Source organism: Somniosus microcephalus, chromosome 5 (genome assembly GCF_052327205.1).
Source record: "Somniosus microcephalus isolate GS21.2 chromosome 5, FLI_Smic_1.0, whole genome shotgun sequence".
Classification (NCBI taxonomy): domain Eukaryota; kingdom Metazoa; phylum Chordata; class Chondrichthyes; order Squaliformes; family Somniosidae; genus Somniosus; species Somniosus microcephalus.
In genome coordinates this window covers 1,045,975-1,073,010 of record NC_140991.1, presented here as the reverse complement: position 1 = coordinate 1,073,010, position 27,036 = coordinate 1,045,975, and the positions used below count along the sequence as shown (strand labels likewise).

At 52.5% G+C, this 27,036-nt stretch overlaps 1 protein-coding gene across 2 annotated transcripts in view; it reads right to left on the bottom strand.

The window, feature by feature from the left end:
- Positions 1-27,036, bottom strand: part of LOC147116795 (poly(U)-binding-splicing factor PUF60-like) — a 106,597-nt gene that overhangs the window by 25,461 nt on the left and 54,100 nt on the right. Inside the window, exons 5-8 of one of the 2 annotated variants that reach the window (XM_085987215.1) lie at positions 16,453-16,518; positions 14,858-15,019; positions 6,569-6,661; positions 1,798-2,011 (exon numbers count right to left, since the gene is read on the bottom strand). In XM_085987215.1, the coding sequence (XP_085843341.1) occupies positions 1,798-2,011; positions 6,569-6,661; positions 14,858-15,019; positions 16,453-16,518 (535 nt within the window). The remainder of the gene's footprint in view (positions 1-1,797; positions 2,012-6,568; positions 6,662-14,857; positions 15,020-16,452; positions 16,519-27,036) is intronic. The other variant, XM_085987216.1, reaches the window with a different exon arrangement.

The window sequence follows — 27,036 nt, the reverse complement described above, 5'->3', positions numbered from 1 at the left end:
GCCCAAAGCTCCCACGTTCCAACAAAGAGCAAATTTTAACTAGAAATCAGGAGTTTTAATTCTCATCTCCCATTACGTACCAGGACAATGTGCAGCCACCTCTATTTTACACTGGCTACCCCCACCCTCCTCCCAACCCATAACACCAAGATCATCAAGCTGCCCGTCTACATATTCAAAATACCTTCAACCCACCATTCCCATACCCAAAAATCAACTACACCCATAGAGTATTCACCTACGCACCACCTATCCGCATCATTCAGAAACCCAAGGCACCCTCGTACTATTATTCACACTCAACTCATTGCAAAAATAAAATTAGCCCAACCTAATGGCCCAGTCACACAGATTTCCTGAGGTTTGTTTCCTACTCACGTTGTACATATAGTACAACAGAATTCTTTAAATGGAGCTAATTGTCAGGCAGATAAACACATTGGAAGAGTTATCCGAGCAGTCACCAGACACCAATACAATCAAGATGCCTGTGCCAAGCTGCGGCCCACTGAGGTGTAATGACCTGCCACAGTGCCCACTCTTCCACTGCACTCCGCTCCACGGCCAGGCTGCAATCCCCTTCTGGTTTCAGATTTTGCTTTTCCTTCTACAATGAAACATAGGAATTGCTAGCCGAAAAAAATATCATGGCCCATCTAGATCACCTCCTCGTATCCTAGTCGTTGCAACGATAATGGAGTTGTTGACTAATCACAGCAATCAAATCTTTATCAATGCGTCTACAACAGACTGAGACGTGAGGCGAAGAAAACCCCCCGTGGTGGAGAGCTTTGGGAACCAGAGGTCCAGTCACCCGTTCCTTCTGTATTCTCATTTCTAAGATGGCCATCTAGGTGTGGCACGTAGACTGAACATATAATATATATATCCACGAGTAGCTGGCAGTGAGCGTTACAGTGCACGACAAGGTCAAAATGGATGCCCAACAGCACAGCGTCAAAGTCTCGCAGATAAAGGACTGCTTACGTGTCACTCTGTAATGGGCAGCACAGATGACGAGTGTCCAGAAGTTCCAGAAATTCAAAATGACAGAGCTGGCACAAGTCTTGCGTAACTGAATCACGGCAAGAAACCAATGCTAAAAATGCAGTGTATCTGCAACTGTGGCAGTGCCCATGACATTGAAGTGTCTTTGTAAACATGGCCTATGCTGGTAAGTGCGCTAGCCAGCCCGTGTGTAAGTGCACAGAGATCTCTACTTAAAGTTGTACTAGCAGAAGCAGAATCAACTAAGAGGAGGAGGAAAGCAGGAGGGATGATGGTGCTAAGGAATGAACATCTTCCCACTTTGCTGCCAGTTCTGGCATTAGCACTGGTTGAGATGAAATGCAGGGCTTGTCCTCTGTGAACCTTTTCTTCCAGAGTCACTCCTACTGCATCAGGACAACTCTTCCAATTCTGGCGCGCTCTGTCCCGACAGCCTAGCAACGCTGGATAAATGGCATGCTGGCCAAATTTAGAGGCTGCTTGGTGCTTCGGAATGAGAGGAAAGGAGGGGGGGGGGGGGGAAAAAAGAGAATCACAATGGCAAAAGGAAATTAGACGGAGAGTGCCGAAACTCGTTACTCAGGACTTACAGGAACCAGAGAGCAGTCCTTCACTCCATCTACCTGGGCTGGAGTGATTGGCAAGTCCCCGAGGTGAAAGGTCACTGCTCTATCCAATTCTGCTTTAGAAACCTGCCAGGCCTTTTTTTTTTCAAATTTTGTAAAATGCGTGTTCCTCCCTTTTTCCACAATACCATCACGAAACCAGTTTTACCAACAGAACACTCACCAATGAATCCATATCCTTTGTGCTTCCCCGTTGTGGGGTCTCGGGCCAAGGTGCAGGATTTAATCTTTCCAAAGGCCTCGAACACACTTTTAATGTCATCATCCGACAGATCCGGGTGAACGGACGCGACATAAATTCTGTTAAACGCCCTGGCTTCCTCTGCAAGCTGGTCTATGATTGGTTGAGCTTGTCCTATGTTACTCGGTCTGCCAACCTGTAACAAAAGAAACCCCCGCCAATTACAGACCAAGCTAGAAATTAATACGAACCATGCCACTTCTCCTGGAAAACACGGGCTAAGAACTGAGAGGCCACCTGGAATCTTCCTGGGACATTGGAAGTACCCCAAGAACATTTGCAAATGGCGCCTATTGGTAATGGAATCGAGTGAGTCTCACAGTCTGCTCCCTATAGGAAGAGACCAGTTTTTTTTTTTTTTAAAGATTATTTTTCCAACAGACCTCACTCATCAGGAACACTGGGCCTGAGTGTTCAAAAGGGAAATCTTAGTGTTTTACAGGAGAGCATGTAGCATGCTGGCACATCTAATTAAAGGGAAACTACACCTCATTTAAAAAAACAGTAAATTTCCTGCTCCCACGCACAGTCCCCTGCCAAGTGCTCCGAGCCACACGTTGCGGTGCTGTGGAGAAATCCACCCCGTAACCTCGCGTTTGTTCACCACCGGGAGGAGGAAGGCGGCGATGGGGAGGGGAAGGAGATACGCAGCCCACACGCCTGCCTGCGGTGCATTCTGGGTAGAATGACATCACTGCAGCTGCACAGTACAAAACCTTCCACCGAATTTGATCACCTGTGGAAGACTTGTACAGGGCAGCTACAGAACAAGCAGACCAGAGTGATGTCACCCTACCCAGAGTGCACCGCAAGCGGGAGCAGGAACCGCGGCACCGGGCAGTGGGAGAAAATGCAACGTCACGAGCTGGACTTCTCCCCAACACAGCAGCGCATGATTCAGAACAATTGGCAGAGGATTGCGCCTGAGAGCAAGCTATTGAAACTTACCACTTTTTAAATGGGCTGAAGGCCCCTTTAACAGATATCAATGTGGCTGTCGGTGTATGTTTACTGGGACTGCCCTGACTTATTCCCCCAGCCAATCGCAGGACATCATGGAGGTGTGGCACCATGGATCAGCACCGAAGCCCAACCTGCTGCGGAGACAGGCCAGAACCATCGCAGTAAACATTAGAAAGAAAAGATCAGAGACTGGTTTCACAACTTTGGAGCATTTATTGTTTAAAACTTGAATTACAAGCTGATTTGCTGGTAGTTGGGAGCCCCTCATCCTCCAGTCGACGTGAAGTGTCCAACACGACAGTTTGCTTTTAGGAAGGGCGAGGGAAGTGAAGAGCAGGAAGAGGCTTAGAAGAATAGGATGTACAGGTATTTTACCTATTGAAGGACAATTTATACTAGGTCTGGAGTATGGAAGAGGAGAAAAACGTGGGAAGCGTGGGCTAGCAAGAGCTCCAACGAACATTTTCTTGCGGATAACTGCCAAAGACCGGAATAAACAAGCTCCAAGTGCATTCCAAACATTTCAAGAACAAAAGGGAGCCTGGGATTGTGACACAGGCCGGAAGAGAGCGGCAGAACACGATGAAGAAATCTGGATGTGCAGGCAGCACAGTAATCGACGAGCGAGTTAAAAGGACAGAAAACGGATGTCCGCGAGATCGTCGTGGTGTCTGGATCGTAACTAAGGGTCCAGGCGGAATCAGTTGCCTCCTCTTGTTCTCCAAGCCCTGGACTGCTAGGGCCCACTAGATGCTTTTATGTTTAGTCTTCAGTCTTCAACTACTCTTAAGAACCAGTAGATCTTCCGATTGGAACGGGGCCAATCGCTCTGAAGTGACCCACAGCGACCTACGTGTTTCACTGGAGGCAATTAAGCCGAGATCACCGCCGTGCCTGCTCAAAGATCCCTTCTGTACTCCGCACAAAGGCAAGGTCAGAGAGCCAGCTGCCGACAGGGGCAAGCCAAGAAAAGATGCTATGTACTTAACAAAAAGAACAAAACTCCGGTCAAACGAGATGCAATTTTAAAAAAATATCACTAGGAAAAAAATATATTTTTATTTCAAAGAGGAAAGGTAGATAAAACCAGTGACCCCTGCCCGTCACTGCACCTCCCCCCCCCCCGCCAAATTAAATGATCAGGCTGGCTCCTGGAGGCGCAGTCGTTTAAATGTCGAGTGCTCCACTGGCTGCGGGCACCTTAATGCTGGAATTTACAGCTGCTGCTTCTTCTGAACAGAAAGGCTGCCGGACTGGCGAGGAGAGAGTGATCTGCAGCCGAATCCTGCTCCACATTAAAGCTTGGGGGAGACACAAAGAAAAGGTCGTTTCTAGGCACATAATAGGAATGGTTACGGCAGCATTCATAATGTCAGCAACAACCCAGAGCTTAAACACGGTTACCAGAAATCTGCCTCCATCAGGCTGAAGGAACTGACACTAATACGGTGGAAAGTCTGGAGGGTCTCTCCCCTCCCCTCCCACCCAACCTCACCCACATCATTACTGCTTCGTTAGCGTCTGTGGAGACACATTACCATCGCCCCGATCATTCACTATTACCCACACCTTCCCCCAGACCAACCCGCAAACTAAATCCTCCTTGTTCGCTTTCCCTCACCTGTTCTGTCCAAGGACTTTTAACATCTACTTTCCCCCCTTTCTACATCCCCTCCCACCTTGTCCCCTTTCTACATCCCCTCCCACCTTGTCCCCTTTCGACATCCCCTCCCACCTTGTCCCCTTTCGACATCCCCTCCCACCTTGTCCCCTTTCGACATCCCCTTCCACCTTGTCCCCTTTCGACATCCCCTCCCACCTTGTCCCCTTTCGACATCCCCTCCCACCTTGTCCCCTTTCGACATCCCCTTCCACCTTGTCCCCTTTCGACATCCCCTCCCACCTTGTCCCCTTTCGACATCCCCTCCCACCTTGTCCCCTTTCGACATCCCCTCCCACCTTGTCCCCTTTCTACATCCCCTCCCACCTTGTCCCCTTTCTACATCCCCTCCCACCTTGTCCCCTTTCTACATCCCCTCCCACCTTGTCCCCTTTCTACATCCCCTCCCACCTTGTCCCCTTTCGACATCCCCTCCCACCTTGTCCCCTTTCTACATCCCCTCCCACCTTGTCCCCTTTCGACATCCCCTCCCACCTTGTCCCCTTTCGACATCCCCTCCCACCTTGTCCCCTTTCTACATCCCCTCCCACCTTGTCCCCTTTCGACATCCCCTCCCACCTTGTCCCCTTTCGACATCCCCTCCCACCTTGTCCTTTCGACATCCCCTCCCACCTTGTCCCCTTTCGACATCCCCTCCCACCTTGTCCCCTTTCGACATCCCCTCCCACCTTGTCCCCTTTCGACATCCCCTCCCACCTTGTCCCCTTTCTACATCCCCTCCCACCTTGTCCCCTTTCTACATCCCCTTCCACTCGACCAAGCTGTTCTTTTCCTGTCTCCTACATCCATCTAAGCTTCCCCCCATCCCAAATCTCACCCTTATGACATAGTCACCCAAAGCTAGCAGCTCTGCAACCCCCCCCGCCACTCTCCTTCCCCCACCCCACCTCGCTTGAACCCACCAACTGCATAACCCTTATCGCACTCCAGGAATCCTGTCCCCACTCTCACCTCGATACCCTGGACCTGTCACTCCTTGACTGAATCTGCCTTCCATTGTGTTACAATACCAATGGCAGTCTTTAGTCTCCATGGCATTGCCCATCCAACAGGGACTAACCCTGGTGGCTCCACTTCTATGTTCTAATCTGGCTCTTGCAATAAACACTGCCTCTCTCTCAGAAAAGATCAGATATATAGCCTGGTCTCAAACGGGTTATTCCCAATTGCCCCAAAAAGCCCACTTAAACCACACAAGCTGGTGAGTCGATTTACGCTCAATGGCTAATTTGCACATCAGTTCCTCCATTTACGCCACATCAGTTGCAGCCACTAAGTTTGAGTCATCCCATAAGCTATGCCTAGCCTTACTTACCAACTCTGCTGGGAAGTCTACCAAGTCAGAGCAGTGACCTGTGGTTCAGTGGCTCCAGTTGTCACAGGAGCTCGTGTGCAGATGTGCAGGATCCCTTACTTAGCAGCAATGGCACTTACTGATCTATACCAGTGTGCCTGTGACAACACCCTAACCAATGAACCTAGAACATCTTGGCCTATAGGAATTAAAACTAGGGTTAGAAAACACAACAAGAGTCAACTTTAATGAAAGAAATGCGACACCATCGAGTGCTCACCAGAATTCTGGTGGGGTCATCCAAATCTCAGCTTAATTGATGAGGCTGAGAACAGTGAGGAAATAAAACTGGCCAACTATACATAAACTATTATAAAAAGAGACAGAAATTCAATTTTGTATTGCACATGAAGAGCCTTCTGCTGTAGTCACTGCGGACGAGATGACAATGTAATGAGCTTTCAAGAATCCCTGATGCCACAAAGGCCACTGACAAGCTCCAACCTTACAACTGCTGACCATCATTACCCAACATATATCTGTGAACAGCCAATCACTCAATGTTTAAGGGGACAGTTAGCAGGGTCCTGGCTCATCCGTTCCCACGTCATCTTGCGCTTTATCCTTTCAGCGGACCACAGTGCATTGGGCCTTCGTGCATTTGGGTAAAAAATGTAAAAGAACTGCTGGTTGTGCAGAGACCCCAGTCCGCTTGTGGTCAGACAGGCGACGTGTTAAAGTGCTGAAGTCCTTACCTTGATGTTTCTGCCTCCCAGCATCACCGAGTTCATCTGCTCAAGAGCAAGTTGAGCTGCCTCTGGAACCTCGTACTCCACAAAGGCAAACCCCTACAAGTAAAAGGAAGGGCCTCACTCTCGGCTCTGCTACAGCACAGTGCAAGCCAGAGCCAGCTGACCCGCACTGACCCCAGCCATCTTGCACACACAAAACCAAGACTTCACAACCACATGCTAATCACTTAGCTAACACCCCTATCTGCTACTGAGAATTTCTCATTTAGTCTTTCCCTTTCTATACAAACTACCCGTCAGCCTGTGATCACACTAGCGGCCTCCACACCCATCGATACAGATCAGAAAGGCCCTCGGCTCCATCCTAGCTCAGCCATTCAGCAAAACACTATAATTCGCACCTCCAGCTGTTTTTTAGAATCATAGAATGGTTACAGCACAGAAGGAGGCCATTCGGCCCATCAATCCCATGCTGGCTCTCTGCAAGAGCACTTCATGCAGTCCTGCTCCCCCTCCCTGTCCCCGTAGCCCGGCACATTTTTTCCCCCTCAGGTACTTCTCCAACTCCCCTTCGAAAGCCACGATTGATTCTGCCTCCACCACCCTTTCAGGCAGTGCATTCCAGATCTTAACCACTCGCTGAGTAAAAAAGTTTTTCCTCCTGTCGCCTTTGGTTCTTTTGCCAATCATCTTAAATCTGTGTCCTCTGGTTCTCGACCCTTCCGCCAATGGGAACAGTTTCTCTCTATCTACTCTGTCCAGACCCCTCATGATTTTGAACACCTCGATCAAATCTCCTCTCAACCTTCTCTGCTCCAAGGAGAACAGCCCCAGCTTCTCCAGCCTATCCACGTAACTGAAGTCCCTCATCCCTGGAACTTTTGTAAATCTTTTCTACACCCTCTCTAAGGCCTTCACATCCTTCCTAAAGTGCGGTGCCCAGAATTGGACAATACTCCAGTTGAGGCTGAACGAGTGTTTTATAAAGGTTCATCATAACATCCTTGTTTTTGTACTCTGTGCCTCTATTTATGAAGCCCAGGATCCCGTAAGCTTGTTTAACCGCTTTCTCAACCTGCCCTGCCACCTTCAATGATTTGTGCACATATACCCCCAGGTCTCTCTGTTCATGCATCTATAATGAAAATCCAGCCATCTCAGTCTTGGAAGTTTCAATTAACCCCCCACATCCACAGCCTTTTTGGGGAGAGTTTTCCTGATTTCCACTATCCTTTGTGTGAAGACGTGCTTCCCGACATCTCCCCTGAACGGCCTGGCTCTAATTTTAAGATTGTGTCCCCTTTTTCTGGACTCCCCCACAAGAGGAAATGCTTTCTCTCTATCAACCCAATCAAATCCCTTTATCATTTTAAACACCTCAATCAGATCGCCCCATACATAACCTGCTCTCAATTTAACCCATCATTCTGGTGAATCTGCGCTGCACTCCCTCCAAGGCCAATATATCTTCCGGGGGTGCAGAGCCCAGAACGGAACACAGTGCTCCAGATGGGCTCTGACCAACACTCTGGAGAACTGAAGCACAACTTCCTCACTTTTGAGTTCCAATCCCCTTGAAATAAAGGCCAACATTCCATTAGTCTTTTTAATTACTTCTTGCACTAGCAGTTAATGATTTGCGTACATGGACACCCAAATCCCTTTGCTCCTACGCAATTCCTAGTCTCTCACCATTAAGAAATTATTCCAATTTGTCTTCCTCAGATCCAAAGTAGATGACCTCTCACTTGCCCACATAGAACTCCATCTGCCACAAGTTTTGCCCACACACTTAATCTGCCTCAGGTCTCTCTGTAATTTCCTGCTCTCGTTTACACAAATTACTGTGCCTCCTAATCTAGTGTCATCTGCAAACTTGAGCTCTTTATTCTTTCATCCAAGTCAGTGATTTACATTGTGAGAAGCGGAGACCCCAGTACAGATCCCTGGGGAACACCACTTGTCACATCCCGCCAATTAGAGAACGTTCCCTATATTCCTACTCTGTCTCCTATCGCCCAACCAATCCATGTTAGGTTACCTCCAATTCTGTGCGCTCCCATTGTTGCTAATAATCTCATGTGCAGAACCTTATCAAATGCCTTCTGGAAGATCAGAGAGGTAACATCCATAGACACTCTAGTTCAAGCATGTGCCCCAAGTCCTGCTGAGTGAAGTAACATTCCCGATGTATGGTTTCCAAACAGTCACCATTTAATGCAAGTGAGGAAATTTGAGCCGTATTACTCCTAGAATCATAGAAAGTTACAGCACGGAAGGAGGCCATTCGGCCCATCGTGTCCGCGCCGGCCAACAAAGAGCTCTCCAGCCTAATCCCACTTCCCAGCTCTTGGTCCGTAGCCCTGCAGGTTACAGCATCCCAAGTGCGCATCCAAGTACTTTTTAAATGTGGTTAGGGTTCCTGCCTCCCACCCTTTCAGGCAGTGAGTTCCACACCCCCACAACCCTCTGGGTGCAGAAATTTCCCCTCAAATCCCCTCTAAACCTTCCACCAGTTACTTTAAATCTGTGCCCCCTGGTTTTTGACCCCTCTGCTAAGGGAAATAGGTCCTTTCTATCCACTTTATCTGTGCCCCTCATAATTCTATACACCTCAATAAGGTCTCCCCTCAGCCTCCTCTGTTCCAAGGAAAACAGACCCAGCCTATCCAGTCTTTCCTCATAGCGAAGATTCTCTACTCCCAGCAACATCCTTGTAAATCTCCTCTGTACCCTCTCTAGTGCAATCACATCTTTCCTGTAATGTGGTGACCAGAACTGCACGCAGTACTCTAGCTGAGGCCTAACTAGTGTTTTATACAGTTACATAGAAGATAGGAGCAGGAGTAGGCCATTCGAGCCTGCTCCGCCATTCAATGAGATCATGGCTGATCATCCAAATTCAGTACCCTGTCCCTGCCTTCTCCCCATATCCCTTGATCCCTTTAGCCTTAAGAAATATATCCAACTCTTTCTTGAATATATTTAATGAACTGGCCTCCACCGCCCTCTGTGGCAGAGAATTCCACAGGTTCACCACTCTCTGGGTGAAGAAATTCCTCCTCATTTCAGTCCTAAATGGCTTACCCCTTATCCTTAGACTATGACCCCTGGTTCTGGACTCCCCGGCCATCAGAAACATCCTTCCTGTATCTAGTCTGTCCAGGCCTGACAGAATTTTATAGGTTTCGATGAGATCCCCTCTCAATCTTCTAAACTCCAGTGAGTATAAGCCCAATTGACACAATCTCTCCTCGTATGTCATTCCTGCCAGTTGAAGCATAACCCCCCTGCTCTTGTATTCTATGCCACGGCTAATAAAGGCAAGCATTCCGTATGCCTTCTTAACCACCTTATCTACCTGGCCTGCTACCATCAGGGATCTGTGGACATGCACTCCAAGGTCCCTTTGTTCCTCTACACTACTCAGTGTCCTACCATTTAATGTGTATTCCCTTTCCTTGTTAGCCCTCCCCAAATGCACTTCTCCGGACTGAATTCCATTTGCCACTGTTCTGCCCACCTGACCAATTTATTGATATCTTCCTGCAGTCTACAGCTTCCTTCTTCAGTATCAACCACAGCCGATTTTAGTATCATCTGCAAACTTCTTAATCATACCCCCTATATTCAAGTCTAGATCATTGATATATACCACAAAAAGCAAGGGACCCAGTACTGAGCCCTGCGGAACCCCACTGGAAACAGCCTTCCAGTCACAAAAACACCCATCAACCATCACCCTCTGCTTCCTCTCTCCAAGCCAGTTTTGAATCGAACTTGACACTTTGCCCTGGATCCCATGGGCTTTTAACTTCGTGTCCAGTCTGCCATGTGGAACCTTATCAAAAGCCTTGCTAAAGTCCATATATACTACATCAAACACACTACCCTTATCTACCCTCGTTACCTCCTCAAAAAATTCAATCAAGTTTGTCAGACACGACCTTCCCTTAACAAATCTGTGCTGACTATCCTTGATTAATCTGTATCTTTCTAAATGAAGATTTATCCTGTCTTTCAGAATTCTTTCCAATAATTTTCCCATCACCGAGGTTAGGCTGACTGGCCTGTAATTACTCGGTCTATCTTTTTCTCCCTTTTTAAACAAGGGTACCACATTAGCAGTCCTCCAGTGCCACACCTGAAGCCAGAGAGGATTGGAAAATGATGGTCGGGGCCTCTGCTATTTCCTCTTTTGCTTCGCTTAACAGCCTGGGATACATTTCATCCGGGCCTGGGGATTTATCCACTTTTAAAGCTGCTAAACCCCTTAATACTTCCTCTCTCACTATGTTTATTTCATCTAATATTTCACACTCCTCCCCCCGATAGCAATGTCTGCTTCGCCCCTCTCCTTTGTGAAAACAGACGCAAAGTATTCATTAAGAACCCTACCGACGTCTCCCGCCTCCACACACAGATTACCCTCATGATCTCTAATAGGCCCTACCCTTTCTTTAGTTATCCTCTTACTCTTAATATATTCATAAAACATCTTTGGGTTTTCCTTGATTTTACTTGCCAAGAATTTTTCATGCTCTCTCTTTGCTTTCCTAATATCATTTTTAATTGCACCCCTGCACTTTCTGTACTCCTCTGAACATTCTGGAGTATTTAGCATCTGTCATACGCCTCCCTTTTTCTCTTTATCCTTCTGATCATCCAAAGCTGACTGCATTCAGGCACAATACCACAGGACTGGAAGACAAACATCACATCACTTTTCAAAAAGGGAGAAAGGAATAAACCAAAGCAAGTGAGTTAATCAGTAGTGGAAAGTTGCTGGAACTCATTACCAAGGACACAGTGAGAAATTGGAAGTGTGAGAAATTGGAAAAGTGCAGACCAATTAGAGAGTTAGCACCGTTGTGAGAAAGTTAAGTCATACCTAACTAAAATAATGCTGGCAGTTTAGGGGCAATGTGATCGAAGTGTTTAAAATGATGAAAGGGTGGGACAGGGCAGATAGATGCAGACTGTTCCCAGTAATTGAAGTGTCCACAACGAGAGGTCAAAGATAGAAGATTTGAGTTAGTATTTTAATCACTCCACCATTGGCAGTGCTGCCTTCAGCTGCCCAAGTCCGAAGCTCTGGAATTCCCTTCCTAAATCTCTGCCTCTGCACTTTCCTTTCCTCCTTAAAACTACCTCTTTCACCAAGCTTTTGGTTATTTGCCCCAACATCTCCTTATATGGCTCGGTGTCAATTAAAAAAAATATATGTAACAGTCCTGTGAAGTGATTCATGAAGATTCAGAAGAGGGCAGGAGAAACTTCTTCACAGAGAGCTGCGAGTCTGTGGAAATCACTTCCAGGGTTAGTGGGAAATGGGGTTGAAGAGATATGGGAGCAGGGCGGGTAAACGTGCCAAAATGACTAATTGCTCACACGGAGCGTGAAAGCCAACACTTGGGCTGGGCCAAATGGCGTGTTTCCGTGTTGTACATTCTATGTAGAGGTGAAAAGTGATCGAGAAGACGACGGTGATGTTGGGCTTCATCACAAGTAGCACAGAATATAAAAGCAAGGAGTGACAGAGCACCATCACTAGCTCATTTGTAATAACATTGACTTTCAGCAGCCCGGCTGGAGGAGGGAGATGCAGACTTTGAGAATGTTCGATGATCACTCACCGTGATGACTACCTGGGATGAAGGGAATGAGTATCTGGTGAGGCCGGGCAACCGAGTATCTGGTGAGGCCGGGCAACCGAGTATCTGGTGAGGCCGGGCAACCGAGTATCTGGTGAGGCCGGGCAACCGAGTATCTGGTGAGGCCGGGCAACCGAGTATCTGGTGAGGCCGGGCAACCGAGTATCTGGTGAGGCCGGGCAACCGAGTATCTGGTGAGGCCGGGCAACCGAGTATCTGGTGAGGCCGGGCAACCGAGTATCTGGTGAGGCCGGGCAACCGAGTATCTGGTCAGGCCGGGCAACCGAGTATCTGGTCAGGCCGGGCAACCGAGTATCTGGTCAGGCCGGGCAACCGAGTATCTGGTGAGGCCGGGCAACCGAGTATCTGGTGAGGCCGGGCAACCGAGTATCTGGTCAGGCCGGGCAACCGAGTATCTGGTCAGGCCGGGCAACCGAGTATCTGGTCAGGCCGGGCAACCGAGTATCTGGTCAGGCCGGGCAACCGAGTATCTGGTCAGGCCGGGCAACCGAGTATCTGGTCAGGCCGGGCAACCGAGTATCTGGTCAGGCCGGGCAACCGAGTATCTGGTCAGGCCGGGCAACCGAGTATCTGGTCAGGCCGGGCAACCGAGTATCTGGTCAGGCCGGGCAACCGAGTATCTGGTCAGGCCGGGCAACCGAGTATCTGGTCAGGCCGGGCAACCGAGTATCTGGTCAGGCCGGGCAACCGAGTATCTGGTCAGGCCGGGCAACCGAGTATCTGGTCAGGCCGGGCAACCGAGTATCTGGTCAGGCCGGGCAACCGAGTATCTGGTCAGGCCGGGCAACCGAGTATCTGGTCAGGCCGGGCAACCGAGTATCTGGTCAGGCCGGGCAACCGAGTATCTGGTCAGGCCGGGCAACCGAGTATCTGGTCAGGCCGGGCAACCGAGTATCTGGTCAGGCCGGGCAACCGAGTATCTGGTCAGGCCGGGCAACCGAGTATCTGGTCAGGCCGGGCAACCGAGTATCTGGTCAGGCCGGGTAACCGAGTATCTGCTCAGGCTGGGTAACCGAGTTCTGGTGAGGCTGGGTAATTTGGGTTCTGGTGAGGCTGGGTAATTTGGGTTCTGGTGAGGCTGGGTAACCGAGTTCTGGTGAGGCTGGGTAATTTGGGTTCTGGTGAGGCTGGGTAACCCAGTTCTGGTGAGGCTGGGTAACCGAGTTCTGGTGAGGCTGGGTAATTTGGGTTCTGGTGAGGCTGGGTAACCCAGTTCTGGTCAGGCTGGGTAACCGAGTTCTGGTCAGGCTGGGTAACCGAGTTCTGGTCAGGCTGGGTAACCCAGTTCTGGTCAGGCTGGGTAACCCAGTTCTGGTCAGGCTGGGTAATTTGGGTTCTGGTGAGGCTGGGTAATTTGGGTTCTGGTGAGGCTGGGTAATTTGGGTTCTGGTCAGGCTGGGTAATTTGGGTTCTGGTGAGGCTGGGTAATTTGGGTTATATTTCCTGGAGATAGGTGGTTAAGGTGCGACGTGACCCAGTTAGGGTCAATGGGCATCGACTTTTCCCTCGAGTACAGGAAACCAAGGATCTTACAACATCAGATAAGTGGCTGAAACAAGCCAGAATATTCCCCCCCCCCCCCCACAAAATGGGTTGAGAATATGGAATGCACTGATTCCAATCAATGAATATATTCTAAAGGAAGCCTGATACTTACTTGGGAAGTCAGGGATGTGGAGAAAGGACAGGGAAGTGGAATTAAAAAGATGGAGCTTTCCTGGCAAACAAAATAGCAGAGCAGGCTTGATGGGCCAATTGGATCAGTCCGGGTTCCCACTCCGTTACCTCCCATCGAGACAGGATCGCTCCAGTCTCTCCAGCCTTTCCTCATAACCCGGCCCTCTGGTGCCAGGGATGCCACCCTCATGGCTCTTCTCTGCGCCACCTCCAGCTCTCCTTCATACCTCAGTGATCAGACTGGGCAATGTGTTGAAGGCTTGGTCCGAGTGCTTGACCAGTATCGTTTCAGTACGACCTCCTCTGCCCGGTGCTCTACTCCTCTGCCCATATAATTCAGTGTTCTTTTTGTCCCGTCGACTACTGCTCAGTGACAGACACCTTGAGCATCAAGTCTATTAACCCCCCCCCCACCCCCATCTTTAACTTCACCCTGAGACACCTCCATCCATATAAAAACGTGCAGGGTCAGTACTCAGGGACTAGAGGGAGCAGGGAGAGTAAACAAATCATCTTCGTTCTATATTTGCTGAAGCACCATGATGGTGTAGCAGCTCGACTCTGTCGTGTTAAGCTTTCTCAGTCACTCTCTTCCTACTTTACTCCACTGCCATCAGTTACTTAACTACCTCTGAAGTTACTTCCCCAACCTGCTAGTTCTCATGAGTATCTTAATCAAAGCTACTCTAGTGAACGTGACAAAGACTATCTCAAAGATTTCCTACCCCACAGAACAAGTTGCACAGGGCTTCAGGGACCTGTTAAGCTGGCAGTGGTGGGGGACTTATTATATTTAATAGTCTTAAGTTGGATGCCAGCTTTAGAGCCACTAGTTTCACTGGGAGCCTCTGGTGTGATGCGGAGCCCACCTCGGGGTTTAATGCTACTCAGCCCTCAATAATGCAACACTGACATGTAGTAAGGCGAGAGAAAAGGGAACCTTGTGTTTCATAGTGACGGAATCCCATGACATGTCAATGCTCTTGATTGGTCCAAAGGGAGCGAATGCCTGCCGGATGGTATCTTCTCCCAGCTCATAGTAAATCGATCCAACGTAAACCCGACACATGATCGCCAGCGCGCGCTGCCTCTGTGCTGCCATCTGATCCGGAGAGGGAGTGAAAGAAAACACAGTGAATATGTACAACCAGGCAACACTATCAAAACACCCTAACAGACAGAGTCTGGACAGTAGGGACAAGTAACAGAGCATTACTGCATGTGGTTAAGTCACAGGCCATATCTTTCAGGCAACTTAGCTGCTACACTATGGTACGCAGATCTCAATTAACAAGTGCAGTATAAAATAAATGACTAGATAGAGAAAAAAAGCTAGCACTTACTGTGGATCATACCATCTCAAATAAGCATTTTTAATATTTGTCGTACTGAAGCCATTTAAGGCTTGGCTATAACTCATCTTTTACAGGCTGGAATATTAAACCATCATTCTGCAGAACAGTAAGGGGCCTTCACTTCAACTAAAATGCAGTCTCTGCTCAGTGCACGCTCCAATGAGGTGAACGGGCGGGGGGTGGGGTCTTTGCTGCAGTCCTGTGTCCTAACATTCTGTCTGCAGTCTCGTTCAGTGGGCTTTTTTTACCCCCCAGTGGTCCGGTAGTACGACACCAACAGCAGTCGCGCCCTATTGCTTTGGGGGGGGGGGGGGGGGGAAGTGAGAGGAAAAAAAAGAGCCCCAGGGCTGCAACACAGCTGAATCTGCCGGCCTCAGCTGTGGTCAGCACTCGGGAGCTCTGGGCCAGGCTGGGGGCGGTGAGGTCCCGAGGACTGGGCAAGGGTCCCACCTCGGGCAAAAAGGAGAAAGGGTTAAAGAAAAGGTGTGAATGCGCAACACCGCAGCACTGACGTTGGTCACAGAGAAAGCAGAGGCCTGGGCCACGCTCTCCCCTCGGGTGGGAAGGAGGCATGAAGCATTGCGGTAAATTCTGGAAAGGACACAAGGGGAGAGGGAGAATAGAGGGAGAAAGAATTAAAGGGGGGGAAAAACAAAGAGAAACAGTAAAAACCCTCCCTTCCCCCGACCCCCACAAAAAGAGCTGGCAAAACAGCTGTGGAAATTGTTTAAAAAGCGGTCCAGATGTGATGAGAAGGGAAGCACACACAGACATGCAAATGTCAGAGTAAATTGAAAACCTATTAGTGCAAGTTTCCTCAGAGCTTAGCAGTCTCACTTTTAAAATGTACAACAAAAGAGCCTGTATGACAACCTCCAAAAAATAAAGTTGCTTCAAACCAGTCTTCCTAACATGAAAGGGGCAAATGCTAACTGTATATTGACTGTAATCTTTTGATGACATTTACTCTCTCTCTCTCCTCACTCCACCTGACGCACTAAGGTGTTAGAATCTACCGGTAGCTCGTGTGCCTGCACAGGTGCTTGCTGCGCCACTTTACCATCACTCTGTAGCAGAGATGCTAAAATCGCTTACTCTGGGCTTTTAACCAAAAAATATCACATAGCTCAAGACATTTTGAAAACTCCAAGTGTTAGTGCTTTTTGACAAAAGTCCCTACCTGATCTTTGGAGTCGAGACAATCGCACAGTTCCCAGCATGCCCATTTTCGAAAGGAACCCAGTGTCTGATGAGAGGAAGTCACTTATGAAAAAAATCTAATAAAGCCTTTTTTCACTTTGAGGTGACAGTTAAGTGTTACGGATGTAGGTACGCCAGAGTTCCCGCTAGGATTTTAAAAAGTTAAGTGGCCTGAAAAGTTAAGTCCCCGTTTTCTTCTTTTAAAATTATCTTTATAAATGGTGTAAAACCATAATTAGTGGGTTTTTGTAATTAGTGAACTCTCCCATAGCAAAAACACCTGTGTGTAGACTGCGCTCATTGCATTGAGACTGTGCCTATCAGGTTGTACGCAGTGAAGCCCCCTTATTGTGACTGCTCCCCATAGCCCTCTTTTCACACTAGCTTATAGTCCCACCGATCCGCTATCAGTTTGGATCAATCAGTATCTTGCGTTTTAATCACTTGCCGCACTGATCTCTCTCTCCCTCCCCCTCTCTTCCCCCCACCCCCTGTAAATGATCAGGACACTCAGACTAGGTCATCTTCCCCTCTCTTAGGATGGCTGGACATTGAAAGAATAGGGAAGAGGTATTTGAGGAAGAGTTCATTATAAATTGCTAAATTTGCGACAAAATTTACAAAATGGGGTGGGGGAGGGAGAGGAAGGTCGAGTGGAAAGGAGCGGGACTTTAGAAAGAAAGGCTGTACAGATCACAACTGAAAGGACCCCAATGGAGTGCGGGTATCCTGGCAGACCACGGGCTGCTCGCTACTGCATGGCAACACCGGGATCTCCAGCAGCTTGGCAGGCAGAGAGTGACAATAAAAGGGCTTCTGCATTGAAAAGTTTTCACTATGGGGCATCTTGGCGTTTTATTATGATGATACCCATTAACCCCTCCCCTCCTCTAACTTTAAATCTACCCTCAAAAGATCAGGGACAGGACAAATTGACTTAAAATTTTAAATTAACAGGAACCCTGATGTACACGCACACAGTTTCAAGTAAGCTCATTTTCAAAAAAAAAAGGAACCCAGACTCTAATCAGAGACAGACTCAGGTTTGATATTACTGAGGTGACAAATAAAGAGGATGTGTGCGGACAAACAGTCGGACGGGTGAAGATTTCAAGCAAGCAATCAGAGAGAAAGTGCCCAGAACCCAGTACTTCAACTATCGAAACAGCAAAACTACCGGGGATCACAAGGCAGCGGAAGAAACGGAAAAGAAAATGAATGGATGGTGCATTGCGATTCAAAGTTCTAACCAGCCAGCTGGGACACTCCGTCTCCTGCCTCCAGCCCAACACCACAGATGCACCCCAAAGTCAGCACCAGGATTTTAAAAAGTTAAGATACAGGCACATGACCCGTGATTTAACACAGTCCGAAGCGAGTACAGTCCGTGCTTCAACACTACAGCTGATGTAATAACTCTCCTCATCTACCAGTGCTCCACACTGCTTACAGTCCTGTAGATATCTCTAAAGCAAACTCCTCTGCAATACTACCCAATGTCCAGCACAGTTAATAATCAGCTTCCATGGCAGGAGGAGGCAGATTGCAACGGAGTTACTTACCAACAAGTACCTGTAACAAGGAATTGTAAACCAGCAGCACAGTCAACACAGGACCACTCCGGCAATCTCTCAAACTCTCTTGTAAATTAACAGTCCCAATATTTAGCCCTGGATGCACAGGTTTTATCCCGGGTGTGACACAGCAAAGCGGGGAATTTATCCCGGGTGTGACACAGCACAGCGGGGAATTTATCCCGGGTGTGACACAGCAAAGCGGGGAATTTATCCCGGGTGTGACACAGCACAGCGGGGAATTTATCCCGGGTGTGACACAGCACAGCGGGGAATTTATCCCGGGTGTGACACAGCACAGCGGGGAATTTATCCCGGGTGTGACACAGCAAAGCGGGGAATTTATCCCGGGTGTGACACAGCACAGCGGGGAATTTATCCCGGGTGTGACACAGCACAGCGGGGAATTTATCCCGGGTGTGACACAGCACAGCGGGGAATTTATCCCGGGTGTGACACAGCACAGCGGGGAATTTATCCCGGGTGTGACACAGCACAGCGGGGAATTTATCCCGGGTGTGACACAGCAAAGCGGGGAATTTATCCCGGGTGTGACACAGCACAGCGGGGAATTTATCCCGGGTGTGACACAGCACAGCGGGGAATTTATCCCGGGTGTGACACAGCAAAGCGGGGAATTTATCCCGGGTGTGACACAGTACAGCGGGGAATTTATCCCGGGTGTGACACAGCACAGCGGGGAATTTATCCCGGGTGTGGCACAGCACAGCGGGGAATTTATCCCGGGTGTGGCACAGCACAGCGGGGAATTTATCCCGGGTGTGACACAGCAAAGCGGGGAATTTATCCCGGGTGTGACACAGCACAGCGGGGAATTTATCCCGGGTGTGACACAGTACAGCGGGGAATTTATCCCGGGTGTGACACAGCAAAGCGGGGAATTTATCCCGGGTGTGACACAGCACAGCGGGGAATTTATCCCGGGTGTGACACAGCACAGCGGGGAATTTATCCCGGGTGTGACACAGCACAGCGGGGAATTTATCCCGGGTGTGACACAGCACAGCGGGGAATTTATCCCGGGTGTGACACAGCACAGCGGGGAATTTATCCCGGGTGTGACACAGCAAAGCGGGGAATTTATCCCGGGTGTGGCACAGCAAAGCGGGGAATTTATCCCGGGTGTGACACAGCACAGCGGGGAATTTATCCCGGGTGTGACACAGCAAAGCGGGGAATTTATCCCGGGTGTGACACAGCACAGCGGGGAATTTATCCCGGGTGTGACACAGCACAGCGGGGAATTTATCCCGGGTGTGACACAGCACAGCGGGGAATTTATCCCGGGTGTGACACAGCACAGCGGGGAATTTATCCCGGGTGTGACACAGCACAGCGGGGAATTTATCCCGGGTGTGACACAGCACAGCGGGGAATTTATCCCGGGTGTGACACAGCACAGCGGGGAATTTATCCCGGGTGTGACACAGCACAGCGGGGAATTTATCCCGGGTGTGACACAGCACAGCGGGGAATTTATCCCGGGTGTGACACAGCACAGCGGGGAATTTATCCCGGGTGTGACACAGCACAGCGGGGAATTTATCCCGGGTGTGACACAGCACAGCGGGGAATTTATCCCGGGTGTGGCACAGCACAGCGGGGAATTTATCCCGGGTGTGACACAGCACAGCGGGGAATTTATCCCGGGTGTAGCACAGCACAGCGGGGAATTTATCCCGGGTGTGACACAGCACAGCGGGGAATTTATCCCGGGTGTGACACAGCACAGCGGGGAATTTATCCCGGGTGTGACACAGTACAGCGGGGAATTTATCCCGGGTGTGACACAGCACAGCGGGGAATTTATCCCGGGTGTGACACAGCACAGCGGGGAATTTATCCCGGGTGTGACACAGCAAAGCGGGGAATTTATCCCGGGTGTGACACAGCACAGCGGGGAATTTATCCCGGGTGTGGCACAGCACAGCGGGGAATTTATCCCGGGTGTGACACAGCACAGCGGGGAATTTATCCCGGGTGTGACACAGCACAGCGGGGAATTTATCCCGGGTGTGGCACAGCACAGCGGGGAATTTATCCCGGGTGTGACACAGCACAGCGGGGAATTTATCTCGGGTGTGACACAGCACAGCGGGGAATTTATCCCGGGTGTGACACAGCACAGCGGGGAATTTATCCCGGGTGTGGCACAGCACAGCGGGGAATTTATCCCGGGTGTGACACAGCACAGCGGGGAATTTATCCCGGGTGTGACACAGCACAGCGGGGAATTTATCCCGGGTGTGGCACAGCACAGCGGGGAATTTATCCCGGGTGTAGCACAGCACAGCGGGGAATTTATCCCGGGTGTGACACAGCACAGCGGGGAATTTATCCCGGGTGTGACACAGCAAAGCGGGGAATTTATCCCGGGTGTGACACAGCACAGCGGGGAATTTATCCCGGGTGTGACACAGCACAGCGGGGAATTTATCCCGGGTGTGACACAGTACAGCGGGGAATTTATCCCGGGTGTGACACAGTACAGCGGGGAATTTATCCCGGGTGTGACACAGCAAAGCGGGGAATTTATCCCGGGTGTGGCACAGCACAGCGGGGAATTTATCCCGGGTGTGACACAGCACAGCGGGGAATTTATCCCGGGTGTGACACAGCAAAGCGGGGAATTTATCCCGGGTGTGACACAGCACAGCGGGGAATTTATCCTGGGTGTGACACAGCAAAGCGGGGAATTTATCCCGGGTGTGACACAGCACAGCGGGGAATTTATCCCGGGTGTGACACAGCACAGCGGGGAATTTATCCCGGGTGTGACACAGCACAGCGGGGAATTTATCCCGGGTGTGACACAGCAAAGCGGGGAATTTATCCCGGGTGTGACACAGCACAGCGGGGAATTTATCCCGGGTGTGACACAGCACAGCGGGGAATTTATCCCGGGTGTGACACAGCACAGCGGGGAATTTATCCCGGGTGTGACACAGCACAGCGGGGAATTTATCCCGGGTGTGACACAGCACAGCGGGGAATTTATCCCGGGTGTGACAGAGCACAGCGGGGAATTTATCCCGGGTGTGACACAGCACAGCGGGGAATTTATCCCGGGTGTGACACAGCACAGCGGGGAATTTATCCCGGGTGTGACACAGCACAGCGGGGAATTTATCCCGGGTGTGACACAGCACAGCGGGGAATTTATCCCGGGTGTGACACAGCACAGCGGGGAATTTATCCCGGGTGTGACACAGCACAGCGGGGAATTTATCCCGGGTGTGGCACAGCACAGCGGGGAATTTATCCCGGGTGTGACACAGCACAGTGGGGAATTTATCCCGGGTGTGGCACAGCACAGCGGGGAATTTATCCCGGGTGTGGCACAGCACAGCGGGGAATTTATCCCGGGTGTGACACAGCACAGCGGGGAATTTATCCCGGGTGTGACACAGCAAAGCGGGGAATTTATCCCGGGTGTGACACAGCACAGCGGGGAATTTATCCCGGGTGTGACACAGCACAGCGGGGAATTTATCCCGGGTGTGACACAGCACAGCGGGGAATTTATCCCGGGTGTGACACAGCACAGCGGGGAATTTATCCCGGGTGTGACACAGCACAGTGGGGAATTTATCCCGGGTGTGACACAGCACAGCGGGGAATTTATCCCGGGTGTGACACAGCACAGCGGGGAATTTATCCCGGGTGTGACACAGCACAGCGGGGAATTTATCCCGGGTGTGACACAGCACAGCGGGGAATTTATCCCGGGTGTGACACAGCACAGCGGGGAATTTATCCCGGGTGTGGCACATTCCAGCACAGCGGGGAATTTATCCCGGGTGTGGCACATTCCAGCACAGCGGGGAACGTATCCCGGGTGTGGAACATTCCAGCACAGCGGGGAATGTATCCCGGGTGTGGCCCAGTACAGCGGGGAATGTATCCCGGGTGTGGCACAGTACAGCGGGGAATGTATCCCGGGTGTGGCACAGCCCAGCACAGCGGGGAATGTATCCCGGGTGTGGCCCAGTACAGCGGGGAATGTACCCCGGGTGTGGCACAGCACAGCACAGCGGGGAATGTATCCCGGGTGTGGCCCAGTACAGCGGGGAATGTATCCCAGTACAGCGGGGAATGTATCCCGGGTGTGGCCCAGTACAGCGGGGAACGTATCCCGGGTGTGGCACAGCCCAGCACAGCGGGGAATGTATCCCGGGTGTGGCACAGCCCAGCACAGCGGGGAATGTATCCCGGGTGTGGCGCAGCCCAGCACAGCGGGGAATGTATCCCGGGTGTGGCACAGCCCAGCACAGCGGGGAATGTATCCCGGGTGTGACACAGCACAGCGGGGAATTTATCCCGGGTGTGACACAGCACAGCGGGGAATTTATCCCGGGTGTGACACAGCACAGCGGGGAATTTATCCCGGGTGTGACACAGCACAGCGGGGAATTTATCCCGGGTGTGACACAGCACAGCGGGGAATTTATCCCGGGTGTGGCACAGCACAGCGGGGAATTTATCCCGGGTGTGACACAGCACAGTGGGGAATTTATCCCGGGTGTGGCACAGCACAGCGGGGAATTTATCCCGGGTGTGGCACAGCACAGCGGGGAATTTATCCCGGGTGTGACACAGCACAGCGGGGAATTTATCCCGGGTGTGACACAGCAAAGCGGGGAATTTATCCCGGGTGTGACACAGCACAGCGGGGAATTTATCCCGGGTGTGACACAGCACAGCGGGGAATTTATCCCGGGTGTGACACAGCACAGCGGGGAATTTATCCCGGGTGTGACACAGCACAGCGGGGAATTTATCCCGGGTGTGACACAGCAGTGGGGAATTTATCCCGGGTGTGACACAGCACAGCGGGGAATTTATCCCGGGTGTGACACAGCACAGCGGGGAATTTATCCCGGGTGTGACACAGCACAGCGGGGAATTTATCCCGGGTGTGACACAGCACAGCGGGGAATTTATCCCGGGTGTGACACAGCACAGCGGGGAATTTATCCCGGGTGTGGCACATTCCAGCACAGCGGGGAATTTATCCCGGGTGTGGCACATTCCAGCACAGCGGGGAACGTATCCCGGGTGTGGAACATTCCAGCACAGCGGGGAATGTATCCCGGGTGTGGCCCAGTACAGCGGGGAATGTATCCCGGGTGTGGCACAGTACAGCGGGGAATGTATCCCGGGTGTGGCACAGCCCAGCACAGCGGGGAATGTATCCCGGGTGTGGCCCAGTACAGCGGGGAATGTACCCCGGGTGTGGCACAGCACAGCACAGCGGGGAATGTATCCCGGGTGTGGCCCAGTACAGCGGGGAATGTATCCCAGTACAGCGGGGAATGTATCCCGGGTGTGGCCCAGTACAGCGGGGAACGTATCCCGGGTGTGGCACAGCCCAGCACAGCGGGGAATGTATCCCGGGTGTGGCACAGCCCAGCACAGCGGGGAATGTATCCCGGGTGTGGCGCAGCCCAGCACAGCGGGGAATGTATCCCGGGTGTGGCACAGCCCAGCACAGCGGGGAATGCAGCCCGGGTGTGGCACAGCCCAGCACAGCGGGGAATGTATCCCGGCTGTGGCAAAGCCCAGCACAGCGGGGAATGTATCCCGGGTGTGGCACAGCCCAGCACAGCGGGGAATGTATCCCGGGTGTGGCACAGCACAGCACAGCGGGGAATGTATCCCGGGTGTGGAACATTCCAGCACAGCGGGGAATGTATCCCGGGTGTGGCACAGCCCAGCACAGCGGGGAATGTATCCCGGGTGTGGCGCAGCCCAGCACAGCGGGGAATGTATCCCGGGTGTGGCGCAGCCCAGCACAGCGGGGAATGTATCCCGGGTGTGGCACAGCCCAGCACAGCGGGGAATGTATCCCGGGTGTGGCACAGCCCAGCACAGCGGGGAATGTATCCCGGGTGTGGCACAGCCCAGCACAGCGGGGAATGTATCCCGGGTGTGGCACAGCCCAGCACAGCGGGGAATGTATCCCGGTTGTGGCACATTACAGCACAGCGGGGAACGTATCCCGGGTGTGGCACATTACAGCATAGCGGGGAACGTATCCCGGGTGTGGAACATTCCAGCACAGCGGGGAATGTATCCCGGGTGTGGCACAGCCCAGCACAGCGGGGAATGTATCCCGGGTGTGGCCCAGTACAGCGGGGAATGTACCCCGGGTGTGGCACAGCACAGCACAGCGGGGAATGTATCCCGGGTGTGGCACAGCCCAGCACAGCGGGGAATGTATCCCGGGTGTGGCCCAGTACAGCGGGGAATGTATCCCGGGTGTGGCCCAGTACAGCGGGGAACGTATCCCGGGTGTGGCACAGCCCAGCACAGCGGGGAATGTATCCCGGGTGTGGCACAGCCCAGCACAGCGGGGAATGTATCCCGGGTGTGGCACAGCCCAGCACAGCGGGGAATGTATCCCGGGTGTGGAACATTCCAGCACAGCGGGGAATGTATCCCGGGTGTGGAACATTCCAGCACAGCGGGGAATGTATCCCGGGTGTGGAACATTCCAGCACAGCGGGGAATGTATCCCGGGTGTGGCACAGCCCAGTACAGCGGGGAATGTATCCCGGGTGTGGCACAGCCCAGCACAGCGGGGAATGTATCCCGGGTGTGGCACAGCCCAGCACAGCGGGGAATGTATCCCGGGTGTGGCACAGCACAGCACAGCGGGGAATGTATCCCGGGTGTGGCACAGCCCAGCACAGCGGGGAATGTATCCCGGGTGTGGCACAGCCCAGCACAGCGGGGAACGTATCCCGGGTGTGGCACAGCCCAGCACAGCGGGGAATGTATCCCGGGTGTGGCACAGCCCAGCACAGCGGGGAATGTATCCCGGGTGTGGCACAGCCCAGCACAGCGGGGAATGTATCCCGGGTGTGGCACAGCCCAGCACAGCGGGGAATGTATCCCGGGTGTGGCACAGCCCAGCACAGCGGGGAATGTATCCCGGGTGTGGCACAGCCCAGCACAGCGGGGAATGTATCCCGGGTGTGGCACAGCCCAGCACAGCGGAGAATGTATCCCGGGTGTGGCACAGCACAGCACAGCGGGGAATGTATCCCGGGTGTGGCACAGCACAGCACAGCGGGGAATGTATCCCGGGTGTGGCACAGCCCAGCACAGCGGGGAATGTATCCCGGGTGTGGCACAGCCCAGCACAGCGGGGAATGTATCCCGGGTGTGGCACAGCCCAGCACAGCGGGGAATGTATCCCGGGTGTGGCACAGCACAGCGGGGAATGTATCCCGGGTGTGGCACAGCCCAGCACAGCGGGGAATGTATCCCGGGTGTGGCACAGCCCAGCACAGCGGGGAATGTATCCCGGGTGTGGCACAGCCCAGCACAGCGGGGAATGTATCCCGGGTGTGGCACAGCCCAGCACAGAGGGGAATGTATCCCGGGTGTGGCACAGCCCAGCACAGCGGGGAATGTATCCCGGGTGTGGCACATTCCAGCACAGCGGGGAATGTATCCCGGGTGTGGCACAGCCCAGCACAGCGGGGAATGTATCCCGGGTGTGGCACATTCCAGCACAGCGGGGAATGTATCCCGGGTGTGGCACAGCCCAGCACAGCGGGGAATGTATCCCGGGTGTGGCACAGCCCAGCCCAGCGGGGAATGTATCCCGGGTGTGGAACATTCCAGCACAGCGGGGAATGTATCCCGGGTGTGGAACATTCCAGCACAGCGGGGAATGTATCCCGGGTGTGGCACAGCCCAGTACAGCGGGGAATGTATCCCGGGTGTGGCACAGCCCAGCACAGCGGGGAATGTATCCCGGGTGTGGCACAGCCCAGCACAGCGGGGAATGTATCCCGGGTGTGGCACAGCACAGCACAGCGGGGAATGTATCCCGGGTGTGGCACAGCCCAGCACAGCGGGGAATGTATCCCGGGTGTGGCACAGCCCAGCACAGCGGGGAACGTATCCCGGGTGTGGCACAGCCCAGCACAGCGGGGAATGTATCCCGGGTGTGGCACAGCCCAGCACAGCGGGGAATGTATCCCGGGTGTGGCACAGCCCAGCACAGCGGGGAATGTATCCCGGGTGTGGCACAGCCCAGCACAGCGGGGAATGTATCCCGGGTGTGGCACAGCCCAGCACAGCGGGGAATGTATCCCGGGTGTGGCACAGCCCAGCACAGCGGGGAATGTATCCCGGGTGTGGCACAGCCCAGCACAGCGGAGAATGTATCCCGGGTGTGGCACAGCACAGCACAGCGGGGAATGTATCCCGGGTGTGGCACAGCACAGCACAGCGGGGAATGTATCCCGGGTGTGGCACAGCCCAGCACAGCGGGGAATGTATCCCGGGTGTGGCACAGCCCAGCACAGCGGGGAATGTATCCCGGGTGTGGCACAGCCCAGCACAGCGGGGAATGTATCCCGGGTGTGGCACAGCACAGCGGGGAATGTATCCCGGGTGTGGCACAGCCCAGCACAGCGGGGAATGTATCCCGGGTGTGGAACATTCCAGCACAGCGGGGAATGTATCCCGGGTGTGGCACAGCCCAGCACAGCGGGGAATGTATCCCGGGTGTGGCGCAGCCCAGCACAGCGGGGAATGTAGCCCGGGTGTGGCACAGCCCAGCACAGCGGGGAATGTATCCCGGCTGTGGCAAAGCCCAGCACAGCGGGGAATGTATCCCGGGTGTGGCACAGCCCAGCACAGCGGGGAATGTATCCCGGGTGTGGCACAGCACAGCACAGCGGGGAATGTATCCCGGGTGTGGAACATTCCAGCACAGCGGGGAATGTATCCCGGGTGTGGCACAGCCCAGCACAGCGGGGAATGTATCCCGGGTGTGGCGCAGCCCAGCACAGCGGGGAATGTATCCCGGGTGTGGCGCAGCCCAGCACAGCGGGGAATGTATCCCGGGTGTGGCACAGCCCAGCACAGCGGGGAACGTATCCCGGGTGTGGCACAGCCCAGCACAGCGGGGAATGTATCCCGGGTGTGGCACAGCCCAGCACAGCGGG